The sequence below is a fragment of the Staurois parvus genome, unplaced genomic scaffold (assembly GCF_062004578.1).
Source record: "Staurois parvus isolate SC_StPar_1 unplaced genomic scaffold, SC_StPar_1.0 ptg000005l, whole genome shotgun sequence".
In the NCBI taxonomy this organism is placed as follows: domain Eukaryota; kingdom Metazoa; phylum Chordata; class Amphibia; order Anura; family Ranidae; genus Staurois; species Staurois parvus.
Genome location: NW_028317801.1, coordinates 2,345,001 through 2,358,102, shown reverse-complemented (window position 1 = coordinate 2,358,102; position 13,102 = coordinate 2,345,001). Strand labels below are relative to the sequence as shown.

Below are 13,102 nucleotides of genomic sequence, written 5' to 3'. Positions count from 1 at the left end.
TTTTTACAATAGATTAAACTGAGCACCTACTCTTATCAGCCATCCATAAATTGTCAACTAAATCAATTCAAAATGTGTCAGCTGCCCCTTTAAAAGTGTACAAACACAAAATTTAAACCATACAAAAGAAAGGTTTGGTGCTTTACATAAACCAAACATGTTATATACCATTAATCAAAGTGACCAATCAATATAATTATTATTGCCACAAAATGTCACACACCATATAGTGTGCAAGCAAAATCTTCTGGTGCTTGAAGGATAAGTTCACCTTTGGAACATGTTACATGTTCCACCCATTTTTAGGGTGGAACATGTAACATGTTCCCATAGCTGCAGCCGCGCCCACTGCCCCCCCTCCCTCTGACAGGTAATACAGGGAGAAGTCTCCCCGTACTATCTGTCAGATTTGAAAACAGCGTGACTATGCAGGGCTCCACCCATATGGCCATGTCACTCATTCACAGAGTTCTGGGAGCTTCCTGAAGACGCCAATAGGGGAAACATGTAGAGGCAGAGTGACACGTCCGCTATTTCTGGGTCTACAGATTTGACATTGCTTCCGGTACCGGTTATTGGAATGCACGCTGGCTCTAAGGAATAGAACGGCATTGGCAAAGCTTAGCTGAATGTATTAGTGTCTAGGTACTGGGCACCAACAAATGTGAGTGCAACCTTGTTTTTATACTGTTTAATTTTAATAAAAACTAATACACTATAAGAGCTATCTCTCTTGGCTTTTGATGATTAGGTGTGGAGAAATATGGATGCATTGGATTAACATGGGGAGACAATAGAGAAGGAACCCACTGAGATATATAGTCCTGGTGAACAAACATATTTGACTTTCTTTAAATTAAGGGGTCATAGATGGTTGGTGAGTGCAATAATATTGGCACATGGTGGTAGAGCACTAAGTGGATTTACATGAAGAAATTTATTAGGCACCAGAAGATTTTGCTTGCACACTATATGGTGTGGGACTTAAGACAATACTAATTATATTGATTGATCACTTTGATTAATGGCATATAACACGTTTGGTTTACGTGAAACCTTTCTTTTTTATGGCTTAAAATGATTTTCGTGTAGGCAGGACTGGATATATCAGAATGCAACTCACAGGTCATTTTAATGATGCCTTTCCTACGAGTCACATCTTCATGCCCATTCATTTCTCTATTATTTGAATAAATTAAGTAATGTTATAATACTTAGGATAGATAAACAACATTTTTAATGCTTGCATGCTTACAAATAAATACTAAAGGAAGCCAGTAGTCAGAGAAATATGCTGACAGTTTCCTGGCTGTCACTGAAGACAATACTATTTGAGCCATAGACCAGGAACAGGATTGGAGCAGAGAAAGCTAAGTTAAAGTCTGGACCCCTGGCCTGCTTTTTCTGGAACAATAATTTGGAAAGTATTCATGCTATTGGAATAGCATGCAGAGCAGTCAGCTAGCACTTACAGAGCACAAGTCAGCAATGGCAGTCTCCAAGTTTCTCTTGTTACAATTCTCATTTGAGGGGATACTATACTAACTATACTATTTAATGTATACATGGGTTTAACCTGATTGCTTGTTGCCATTACATGTGTGAAATCTTTAATCTATAAATAAATGTAAATTAAATCTGTAAACAGAATGCTCTTCATTGCCTGCTCAGAATCCTATAAAAAGCCAAAAGGAGACCATCCCTCCTCTGACTCACTCAGCTCTCATTCAGGATATCAAGCTTCTTAGGCTTTTTACACCATAGTCAAGGCTGGATTTCCTAGGCAGGAAGGTCTACTAGGGGTGTCACAATTCATATTGCCACACTACATTGCAGTATTATTGGTCAGGTCCTCATTGTTTTTCTGGTACATTTTTAGTTGGTGAACCAGTGTATTGTGTAGCTACATTTAAGTCATTCTGAGTTTGTACACATCAATCCAACTTGTGAGCAGAGATGAACAACTACTAATGTTGTTTGTTTCCTTCAGTCTCTCTGCCCCCAGCCTTGGTGTGTCTAGAATGGCAATGCTATCTGCCAGACCAGATTTATACTTCCTTCCTTCCTTGGCCAGTTGTCATGTGTTGCCCCCATCATGCCCCAACTGACTGACTAGCCCTGGGAAAAGGGAATTAAGATCAACTATTATAAACACACAATGCAATCATCCTTATGCTGCACTCCCTACAGTGTGTGACCAGGTGTGGCCAAATCTGTGGGTGCTCTAAATGGCCAAATGGATGTCTCTATTTAGTATCCAGTAGTAATAAAAAAGGAATGCTTTGAAAATCTAAAATTATGTTGTTTGAACACAGAAACGGGCATTTCTTTTTTTCAGAAGATAATCTCAGGGACTATATATATACTGTACATTTCTGTGGAAAATTACCCAATTTCAGGGTCACTCTCTAGGCAGCATGCCTGAACCAGAATGCTTCTTCTGTCATGGACTCACTGAAAGGCAACTTGCCACTACTTTATTTTAGTGCCTCTCTAGCCTGCAACCAGTAAGTTGCTATCAGTTCCAAATGCTAACTTCCGTTTTTATTTCAGATGGTCCAGATGCAGAGGAACAATTCCCAACAAAGCAGGTGACCAGATCTAGTCAATTCCACCACAAACTATCCACTGCATTCTTCACAGAACTCAACAGTCTCTGCATCCACTCTTTCTCATTTACTCCACTTTTAACTGATCACAAGTTTACCTTTCAATAAGTACTCTTTACAGTGCAAGTCGAGTAAAGGAGCACCTCACATACATATCTAAAAGATATAAACTTTGTGGTAAAAATGCTAGATGACTTTACAGCTAGTGACAGGTACACTCTCTCTGTTATTGAGACTCTTTTCTGCACCAAATAGGTACTTCTTCTCCCACCTTTCCTATATCAGGTGGTAATTTGCTACCCTGGAGAAACACCATGCTTCCCTAGGATCAGGGGACACCAATTAATGATTATATGACAATCTCTATCAGTCCTCAGAGCATAAGATGTGTGCTTTTCTCCTAGCCACTACACAGCTCCAACCAACAACTTTCTCTCTCCTAATACAGCAGAGCTTCCCATCCAGTGAAAAGGGCAGCATGTTGCTATACACTGCTAAAGGGATGCACCAGTCAAAGAGCCCCTAGCAGTAATGCAATGGTCTTCTGTTTTTTTATAATTTTATGTTCACAAAGCTTATAACAATGCTATGCAGTTGGGCCTTTTTGCAATCAAACATAACAATATAAAAAGAAGAGGTAAACATATATATAGTGCTGCAACCAATAGAAAGCTATGCACTTAGGGGTATGGTCATCAAAACCCCAAGGAGGTGGAAATAGAGACAATACTTTATAGGGAGGAAAAGTGTTTTAGATTTCCATATTGAATACATAAATACTAGAGGGCTTAAACACCTCAATTTCCCTTGGATACTTTTTGAGAACTAGTAATGCTTGTTTGGTTACTGATGTTGTTGATTGACTGATGACAGGTCTTTAGGAATGTCTTAATACACTGTTGCTAGGTAAAAGAAATTCAGTACTGTTAATTACTGATAGTAAAATAAAAATACTGCAGTTGTTTAAGCACATCTCTTACAGTAGTGTTATTGTCTTATTGACTATGTATATAAGTACACTTAATAATCCTTTTTTCATTTAGGCTATACTTGGCCATTTTTTGAACTATCTCAAGGTGTGTCCATAAATGATAGGTGAGCATGGCATCCTAAGGTGTGCACAGAAATGCTAGGTGAGCATGGCATCTTAAGGTGTGCACAGAAATGCTAGGTGAGCATGGCATCTTAAGGTGTGCACAGAAATCACAAGACAATTCAGTAGCTCCTCCGGGTGTAGCACTACAGGAGTATAGACCCAAAGTACTATAATGGCACACTGTACTTGTCTACCAACAAAAATGTACAAACTATCCCAGGACAGCAACACTATAAAATCATACAAATTACAATGTCAAAGAGGGTGACAGTTTGAAAACTTTGAATGTAGATGAGAATATGTTACAGACAATCAGTAACATGATCTGTAGATGACTGTTGCCCTAAGCCACGATCATACCTTTCCAACTTGCTGAGATGGGAAAGAGGGACACATTACAGCACAAAGCATAAAGCCACAAGACACATCATTGACACAGGTCCCATTATATGGAGCATGAAATCTTAATGTCAAAAATGATTGGTAAATCCAACAAATTATTCTTTATACTACTACTTTTCATATATACTGGCTTTTGAAAATAACAAATGCAATCATTTAGAAGTTATATTAAGGGTTTAGTGCAGTAAAACACTTTTAATTGTAGAAAATGTTTTCTTTTTCTTTTTTTGATAGAATATACATCAGACCAAAAAGAGGAACAACTAAGGAAGAAAAAAGAGAAGTAGGAATTGATTCAAAGTGGGACAGTCTGCTCAAATGAACAACACAAAGGCGATATGGGCCACCACCTGTTTTGACTTTGCAGAAGTCCAATCCTACACATCAAATCTTAATAAGGTGGTACCAAGTGTAGTGAGTCAACAAGGATAAAAGGAGATGGCATAAGACATCTAGCCTTGCAGGCAGAAATTATAAACTTGACTCTGACCATAGTAATACAAAGTTAAATAAAAATGGTGTCTCGCATGCCACTATCTGGATGCTATTGTTAAATATAGAATATTGACATTTGTAATATTTCTTATTTAATCATCTAAAAAGAAACATGAAAAAAACATTTTAATAGCATGTGCTCTACACACATTAAATAAATTAACTACAAAAGCAGCATAACAATTATTGTATGATAAATTTAACAGGAAGCACCCAAACACAAATCTGCCCTGAAAAAAGCAAAACTTGAAGAGAAAACCAATGGAATGAGCATATTTGGAACAAAAGATCTTGTTGATGAATAACAACATTAGATTTGACTGTATTTTGTAAAGGAAAGAAAATGCATTTAACAACTCAAGCAGAATAATTGCCAAATGATCTTTAATTTATACCACTCAGTGCCTGGAGTACACTGCTTCTGAAAGATAAACAAGTTAACATCAAAAGAGAAAAAAGAAAAAGCTCAGAGGATGTGTGTCAAATATCAAGCACTGAATCTTCCCGAAAAGTACATCAATCTTAATACATGGGGTTATTAGCCAAGGATATAATAAAGCTGCTTTCATTATCTACTTGGAGAAACTAATGGAAAGATTGATGGACAAAGTTGTACAGCGTGGCGCCAGTCTCACCATTTATCCATTTAGCCTCTGTATCATGGATTGCAAACTCTCCACTGACCAAATCTTGCAGCGATACCTTCTTCTTGAGTGACAGGCTATTATCTTCCACTGGAAAGAGAAGCCAAAAACATATAGGTTATTTTTCACCCTCAACTCCACTGGCTGAATTACAATTAGTTATTGAGAAAAAAAAGTAGGCAAAGTTTGACGTGTCATTTCATTTGTAACTTTTGGTGGAACATTGAGTAAAATATTTAGAATTGATTTGACAAGCTAAACTGCTTTTACTCCTCCCCCCCTCATTTTCCAGTCTCTCCATTATGTTTCCCGACAGTAATGTAATTTAGGAATGAAAGATAGGAGAGGAAGTTATCCAATTAGAAGTTATGAGTTGCTGAAATATTTTCTTCAGGTATAGCAACCAGGCAGAAAGCTGCCCCAAGTTATGTGCCAATCAGCACTTGGATTTGTGTGTCCTTTCAGATCAGAGTTTAGAATCAGCAAAGGAACAGCAAATCCCAAGGAAATGGTTATGAACAGTTGCTGCTTTTTCAATGTTTTTTGTTTAACAAAATAACTTTAGTGGCCTGTGGTCTTTATAACAAAGCCTCTTCTAAAATGATTTGTAAATAATTTATATAGGAGATAAAGCAATGAATGCCTTATAGTCTAAATAATGTTAACATAACCAATGTGGTACAAAATGGTGATATAATATAAGCATGTGTAAGTCAGTAATAGTATTATTAGCCTATAAATTAAATCAGCATTAACTCAGCTGTATGTTTCAAGCATCTTTCATGGCCATGTGAAAACCCTGGTATGTATGATTTGGAGAAATAATAAAATATTTTAGGCTTCATTTTCACTGGGAGAACAGGACTATAGGAGAAAAACCCTTAAATGCTTTATAGGATAAATAATGTACACCTAACCAATGGGGTACAAAAATGGTGATGTAATATAAGTATGTGTAAGTCAGTAATAGTATAACTAGCCTCTAAATTAAATCAGTGTTAACTCAGCTGTATGTTTCAAGTGTCTATCATGGCCATGTGCAAACCCTGGTATGCATGATTTGGAGAAATAATAAAATATTTTAGGCTTCCTGTTCACTGTATGTTTGTGTAGGGGGCCACGGCTGGTAATTCTCGATACCAAAATAGTAAAAAAAATATTTTTTTTTCCACACTTGACATTCAACCTTACCTCACCTGACCCCAGCTACGAAAGCCCAAAAGCCTAACTCTAGCCAAAACTTTTTTTTTTTAGTTTTGGGTAGAGTGCAGAAGTATTATCAACTTTAATTGCTGCCTCTGTCCCTGATTTACCCTTACTTCTAGCAAACAAAATAGAAAGTAAAAGCAAATATATTTTAGGCTTCCTGTTCATTGTATGTTTGTGTAGGGGGCCACGGCTGGTAATTCTCGATACCAAAATAGTAAAAAAAATATTTTTTTTTCCACACTTGACATTCAACCTTACCTCACCTGACCCCAGCTACGAAAGCCCAAAAGCCTAACTCTAGCCAAAACTTTTTTTTTTTAGTTTTGGGTAGAGTGCAGAAGTATTATCAACTTTAATTGCTGCCTCTGTCCCTGATTTACCCTTACTTCTAGCAAACAAAATAGAAAGTAAAAGCAAATATACCCATTGGGGATGGAGGCTCCAATAGGAACATTTTAGTGGAGTGGAGAAGGGTCTGCTCCTCTGTCAAGTTTTAATGATTGTCCCTCCCTTTGGAGACTTGCCCCTCTTTCCTGTCCTCATGTCAGTGTCAGACAGGACAGGAATTTAAAGAAAATCTCAATAATGGTCAGCATTTGAAACCATTTAAAACAGAGACTTTTCTACACTCTATCCAAAGCTAAAAAAGTAAACCCAGCACTAACCCTTAACCCTTACCCTACACTTATAGTGAATGCCTGGGCCAAAAATACATATTCAGTACAATATACATACATATATTATATGCACATTTCATACATACAATATATGCACACTTCCCTATGCTTTGTCTCTATGATGCTACAAGTACAAAAATTGCCTGTTGGTCTTGCTAGAAATCCAGTTAAGTCCTAACTTCCTGTGGTAGGCTGACACTGAAATTCCAAGTATTGTTTTTCTAATAATGCCCTGCATATTGCTGCCAGTCTACTACTATGTATAGTAATGAGTGCTCCTTTACTATGTAATGCACAAGTTATCTGTTATATCATGTCATTGCCCAATCAGCAATGCAGAGGCAAGGAAATTACACCACTGTTTTTAAAGCGGAGGTAAAGTTGAAAAAAAAAAAATTGGACCCTCTGGGCATTTTAAGTCATACTGTGCTAGTATGCACCACACACTTTCACATTATGACAGACTTGCCTTAAATCAAAGCCCTCCAGCAGAGTGCTGTCACCCTGGTTAGCACTTCTCTCTTCACCTGGTCTCCCTTTTGGTTTGCAGGCTCCGACCATTTGGCCGGGCTGCAATGATGTTCACGGTCGCAGTATAGAACTGTCTATGGATGGTATACTACAGTACTCTGTCCATTCAGAGCACAGTGTGCATGCACTGGTGACATCACCAGCCTCTGCAAATGTGAATATCTTTTAAAAGTTACACACTTAGGAAAAATTGACTGTACCTACAGGTAAGCCTTATTATAGCTTTTCTGTAGGTACAAATCATAAGTGGACTTTACTAATGTTTTAACTGTTACAAAGAAAGTAGCATTGTCTTTCTTGCTATACAGTGTGGCAATGGTGTACATCACAAAAGTGACTGCATTAAATAATAAATATTTGAACAGGTAATATAGTTTATGAATACATATTCCAGTTGTGCCGATAACTGCTTGGCCAGACTTTAACCTTTAATTTAATAGCTGAATCAGAAAAATCTGGGAGTTTAGTAGATGATTATAATGATGAGCTAAATGACAGAGAGCTTGCTGTACAAAAATACTCATAATATTTTTAAGTCTATGGCTTGTAGGTGAAGTGCGCGGCCTTCAGGACACAAGAACTGAAGCAAATGCTGTGTACAGCTCTAAAAGAGGTCAGTTTGACTTTTTGCACTACTGCTCATATATTAGTCCAGGAAAGATCATTAATGAAATGGTAAAAATAGATTTTAATCTGGACCCACCAAACCTCCATTAATGTTCATAATAAGGTAACCTGGTGAACCAAGCTTATTTGTGCTTGGCAGGAAATTACATTGTCTAACCTCCCACAGCTGCATGACCTTCTTGAAATAAATTTGCTTTAAAAATCTACAAAATAAGATGTTGACAAAATAAAACCTTTTGCTTGGAGCCCCATTGCAAACATCATTTAGCTAAAATACTTAATTAGGCTTACATTTGCAGTTTTATCCCTGTAGCTGCTGGTTTAACAGTTTGCAAAATGCTAATTAACCTCTCTTCTTTTATTGAAGAATGCTTAGGGAGTTTGACAATATATGCCCCTGGCTACTACGTCATTCTGAATGACGGCTGGCACCTGCACTCATTTCATTCTGCTATTATGGGGAAAAAAATACAGCGCAGCCATTAAATAGAACCTCTATCAAATGAACTTTGTTAAGAATCTGAATATTTATTCTAAGATTATTACCATGATGCAAGCTTCCCTTCAAAAAATTTATATTTTCCCCTTATTTTGCTTTAACTGCTTTCTCTGACTCTTGGCTTTTCTGACTTGGAGAGTCAAGGATGAGAGGTCATCTGAGGTCTTCCAGTTGCGGCCCTGCCAACTTGGCTATCACAATTCAAAGCATACTGGCACTGGCCTCATCTCTTCCATTTCCCAAGACTTTCTTTTGGTTACTGAATGTGATTGAACAGTATGGGGATTTGGGAACAAGGAGGGGGCCAGGCAGAAGTAGTTTTTTTCAGAACAAATTGAGATTTGCAAATACCTTCTACTGCTTATAATTCTGTCTGCTGGTTGCTTTGAGTATTTTTTTTGTTTATACATTTAATTGATATTTATTAGGCTTGCTTGAAAGCTGAACTCTGGGGAAAGTAAAAAACTTCCCTTGCGGGGCTGCCCCTGCACAATGTTTGTTTAGGTCTAGAGGACTGAGAAAAGCATTTTTACTTACCTGATTCTCTATTACTGAAGGCTGCTCCATGCTGCTAGACCAGTCCATGCAGCCTTTTCTTCTCTATGCTCCAGCAGTCAGATACCCCTATGATGTCATCAAGAAGAATGCAGGATCCCTAGCCCTGCATGAGATGTGAGGATACTGACAGTCAAGCATAGAGGAGAGCACTGTATTCTGGGGGAGCAGAGGACTGGGTAAGTAAAACTGCCTTTTCCAGTCCCCTAGACCTAAATGAGCATTTAAGCCTTGCAGTATGGGGGCACCCCCACTGCATGGAAGGATTTTTACTTTTCCCAGAGATAGCCTTTAAAGTGGTTGTAAAGACTGAAGTTTTTTCACCTTCATGCATTCTACCCCACCATACTTACCTGAGCCCGATCTCAATCCAGTGATGTGCATGGGAGCAGCGGCTCTCCCGGGTGTCTCTTTCCTCATTGGCTGAGACTCAGCAGCAGAAGCTATTGGTTCCCACTGCTGTCAATCACAGCCAGTGAGGAGGGAGCTGGGGCTGAGCAGCTCTCTGTCTGTCTCATCGATATGCAGGACCAGCTCCGGAGTGAGCAAGCACGAGTGCCCCCAGAGCAAGCAGCTTGCTCTGGGGGGCACTCAGCAGAGAGGAGGGGCCAGGAGCACTTGCATGGGACCTGAGAAGAGGATGATCAGGGCTGCTTTGTACACAACCATTGCATAGAGCAGGTAAGTATAACATGGTTGATATTAAGAAAAAAAAAACTGAGCCTTTGGTGTCATTTAATAAATATCCATTTTTGCCTCATAATATATAAGTGCATGTGATGAATTAAGAGTTTCTATGGTGTTATATTTGCTGAAAGGACAATATGGAAGATGTTTTTTTTTCCTAAACTTCATGTAAAGCCAAAACGGTCAGGTTTTTCTTCTGTTTGTGTCCCCTTGAGAGATTGACCTTTATTTGCTGTCCCAGAGATGAAACAGAACATTTCTCCATAAGTGAGAAGGAATTCCCACTTAGGCTTCATTCATATGGTCACTGACACCCATAACCCATGAATGAGTGCCTTGTTTATTCAGTATCAGCTCTGCTGCATGCAGGCAGCCCAATAATGTTGTTTGGGACACAGCGTCTGCACAGACACGTTGCTCATCCCAATTTAATAGCTGCATGGATGTTGGTGAGCGGCCCTGAATGCATGCTGTCTACATTTAGGGCCACATGGTGCGATTTGTGTTTAGCTATCCACTAAACTTTGCCTTTATCTTTCTATATGAATGACCTTATTGAATGTATATTTTAATTAACATTCACTAAGAAAACTATAAATGTATGCATTAAAAATTTTATTGAATGTATATTTTGTATCCAAACCTTGAATCCTGGATTGGCTGTATGTTATGTTAATGTTTTTACAGTTCAGAGACCTGTTGAAGCATGGAATATGCGAATGACAAGAGACCAAGAGAAAAATAATATGTGTAATATCTAATGACATGTAATAAAGACAAGCCCACCCAGTGCCATCCACCATGTTACATTAGCCCGGAATGTCTGACATCTTTTTTGGACTCAAAGGCCTGATTCAGAAGCTATACTTAACTCTAATAAATGCTAGCTTGTACTTAGGCCAGTCCCCATGGGCAGAGTCACTGGAATGTTTCAATGGCCCTTTTGACAAATTCTACAGCAGCCATTGAGGGCATTGCTATCTAGAAGAAAACAATTCGTCACGTTCCCCATGGATCAGCAAGCTATTATAGAGACACACATTTTGCTAGAGACTCTAGCAGTTTTCTCATGTCCTAGTTTACAGGAATTGCACTCACCAGGCATTTCCTTGCACAGTGACAAAACTCTGTTTGGGAACAAGAAATTGAATCGCTTCATCAATGTGCAACTCATTTTTTCATGTCTTCCCATCACAGTGCAATGGCACAACACAACAGCAGAGTAAAGGTTATGTAGTAAAAACTTAATGAAGTAAATACTGTTAATGTATAAAGAAAAGTAGAAGACTTGCTAAATAGACCACTGAGAAAAACTTCCAACATTCCAGCTGAATGAGGAACATAACTCTGAACTCTCTGTTGTCTGGATCCTAGCCAAACATTCAGCTGAAAGCAATGGGTTTCCAAGATGGAACTTTGCTTACGTTGAAAAATCCAACTGTCCAAAGAACTTCTACAGCCTTCAAGCTTCCTTTTCAAATACAGAGATGAGCTGTTAAGCAGAGGTCCTACCAGGGCCACGTCTACTGATAGGTGGCTAATTAAAGCTGTGATCGGCCCTAGGTGCTGCTGAAACCATTGTCTCTTCTTCATGTTACTTGTATTTGATCCTCACCTGTTGTAGCAGAAGGCTGTGCTGTGTTGGCCATAAATCAAAGCAGAGGGATGAAATTTAAATGACATCCTTTGCTGGCTAACTCAATTTTTAAAGATGCAAGCTATTGAAACATGTTAAGTTTCCTGGACAGACATTAGGTGATGAAAGTTCAAACTTTCTAAAATGCCTTTAAAGATATTTCTATACTAATGATGACTAATGATGAAAGGTAAGAACAAATCTTCAAGGACTAAATGAAATATAATTCAAAATGTCTCATCCCAACCTTACTCTCCCTGCAAAAGCCAAAATATGAATACAGCCCAGGCAACCTTAAAATCCCCAGTAATGGCATGACTCATATTCCTAAAAATGGAAATACATTTGCTTGATACTTAAATGTAAAAAGGTTCTTTAAATTGTGTCTAAACCCCAAACCTTTTTTTTTTCACTTTAAGAGTAGGGAAGGAAACTTCTCCAGGTTTTCATTGCAGTGTCATTATTATAGAGAATTGCCCTCCCTATTTATCCTGGTGACAAATGTCACTAGGAGTAAAATAAATCGGAAGATAAATCTTCCAATAGTGATCTGATGACAACTGTCCGAGAGGGGATTTTCTTCATGTTAAGGTGTTTCCTTTCCACATCCTGTTCCGTCTACATGTAAGAAAAGGGACACATTTTACAAAAAATAGCAGATTTAACCATTACTCTCTATCAAAAATGGAAGGAGAAATTTCAGCTTTAGATACACTTAAAGTTCTTGAAAATGCAAGTGGTTGTTCAGAAAACATTTATAAAAAAAATAAATTTGGCTCAGGTGAAAGGAGCTTTTGGCCCAATCAAGGCACAGATGATTGATACTTTCAGCATGAAGAAGCAAAGTAGGGATTATTAGGGGTGGATTTATTGTCAAAGTTTAGGCTCCGTTTACATCTGGGCATCTGTGATCTCAGACAGAGTCTCAGCGATTCTGCCTGTGATCCCACTGCTGCAAACATGACAAATCACACACTGTATGTTCGGGTGCCATTCATTTTCAATGGCACCAAAATGTGGTTGCATGATACATTGCGCTGCAAACTGCATTGCACGAATCGTGTTGCCCAAAAAAGGAGCAGGAGCTTCTTTTGGGTGACAAGCTTCAATACCGCACTGTGTTTTAGTGCCACTGAAAATGAATGGCACCTAAACATATGATTTGTCATTTTTGCTGAGTGCTTCACTGCGGGATCACACTAGGATTCTGCTTGAGTTCACAAATACCCAGATGTGAACAGGGTCTAAAGTTTTGCATTTTTATCCCTTAAGGTAAGGCTTAGAAATTAGAGGATTGAGTATTAGGCTATGTTTAAGGGTTAAGATTGATGTTTAGGGTTGGGTAAAGGGATTATTTTAAGGTGTGGTTAAAGGTTAAAGGAGCTCTGTCCAGAGAGAATTATGAAGGCTGCCATTGGTGAACTCCCCTAATGAG

The 13,102-nt window shown here is 38.4% G+C and overlaps 1 protein-coding gene across 3 annotated transcripts in view; it reads right to left on the bottom strand.

The window, feature by feature from the left end:
• Positions 1-13,102, bottom strand: part of DPP6 (dipeptidyl peptidase like 6) — a 1,666,940-nt gene that overhangs the window by 478,772 nt on the left and 1,175,066 nt on the right. For all 3 annotated transcript variants that reach the window (XM_089692326.1, XM_089692191.1, XM_089692252.1), the window contains exon 3: positions 5,238-5,336. In XM_089692326.1, coding sequence (XP_089548452.1) covers positions 5,238-5,336 — 99 coding nt within the window. The remainder of the gene's footprint in view (positions 1-5,237; positions 5,337-13,102) is intronic.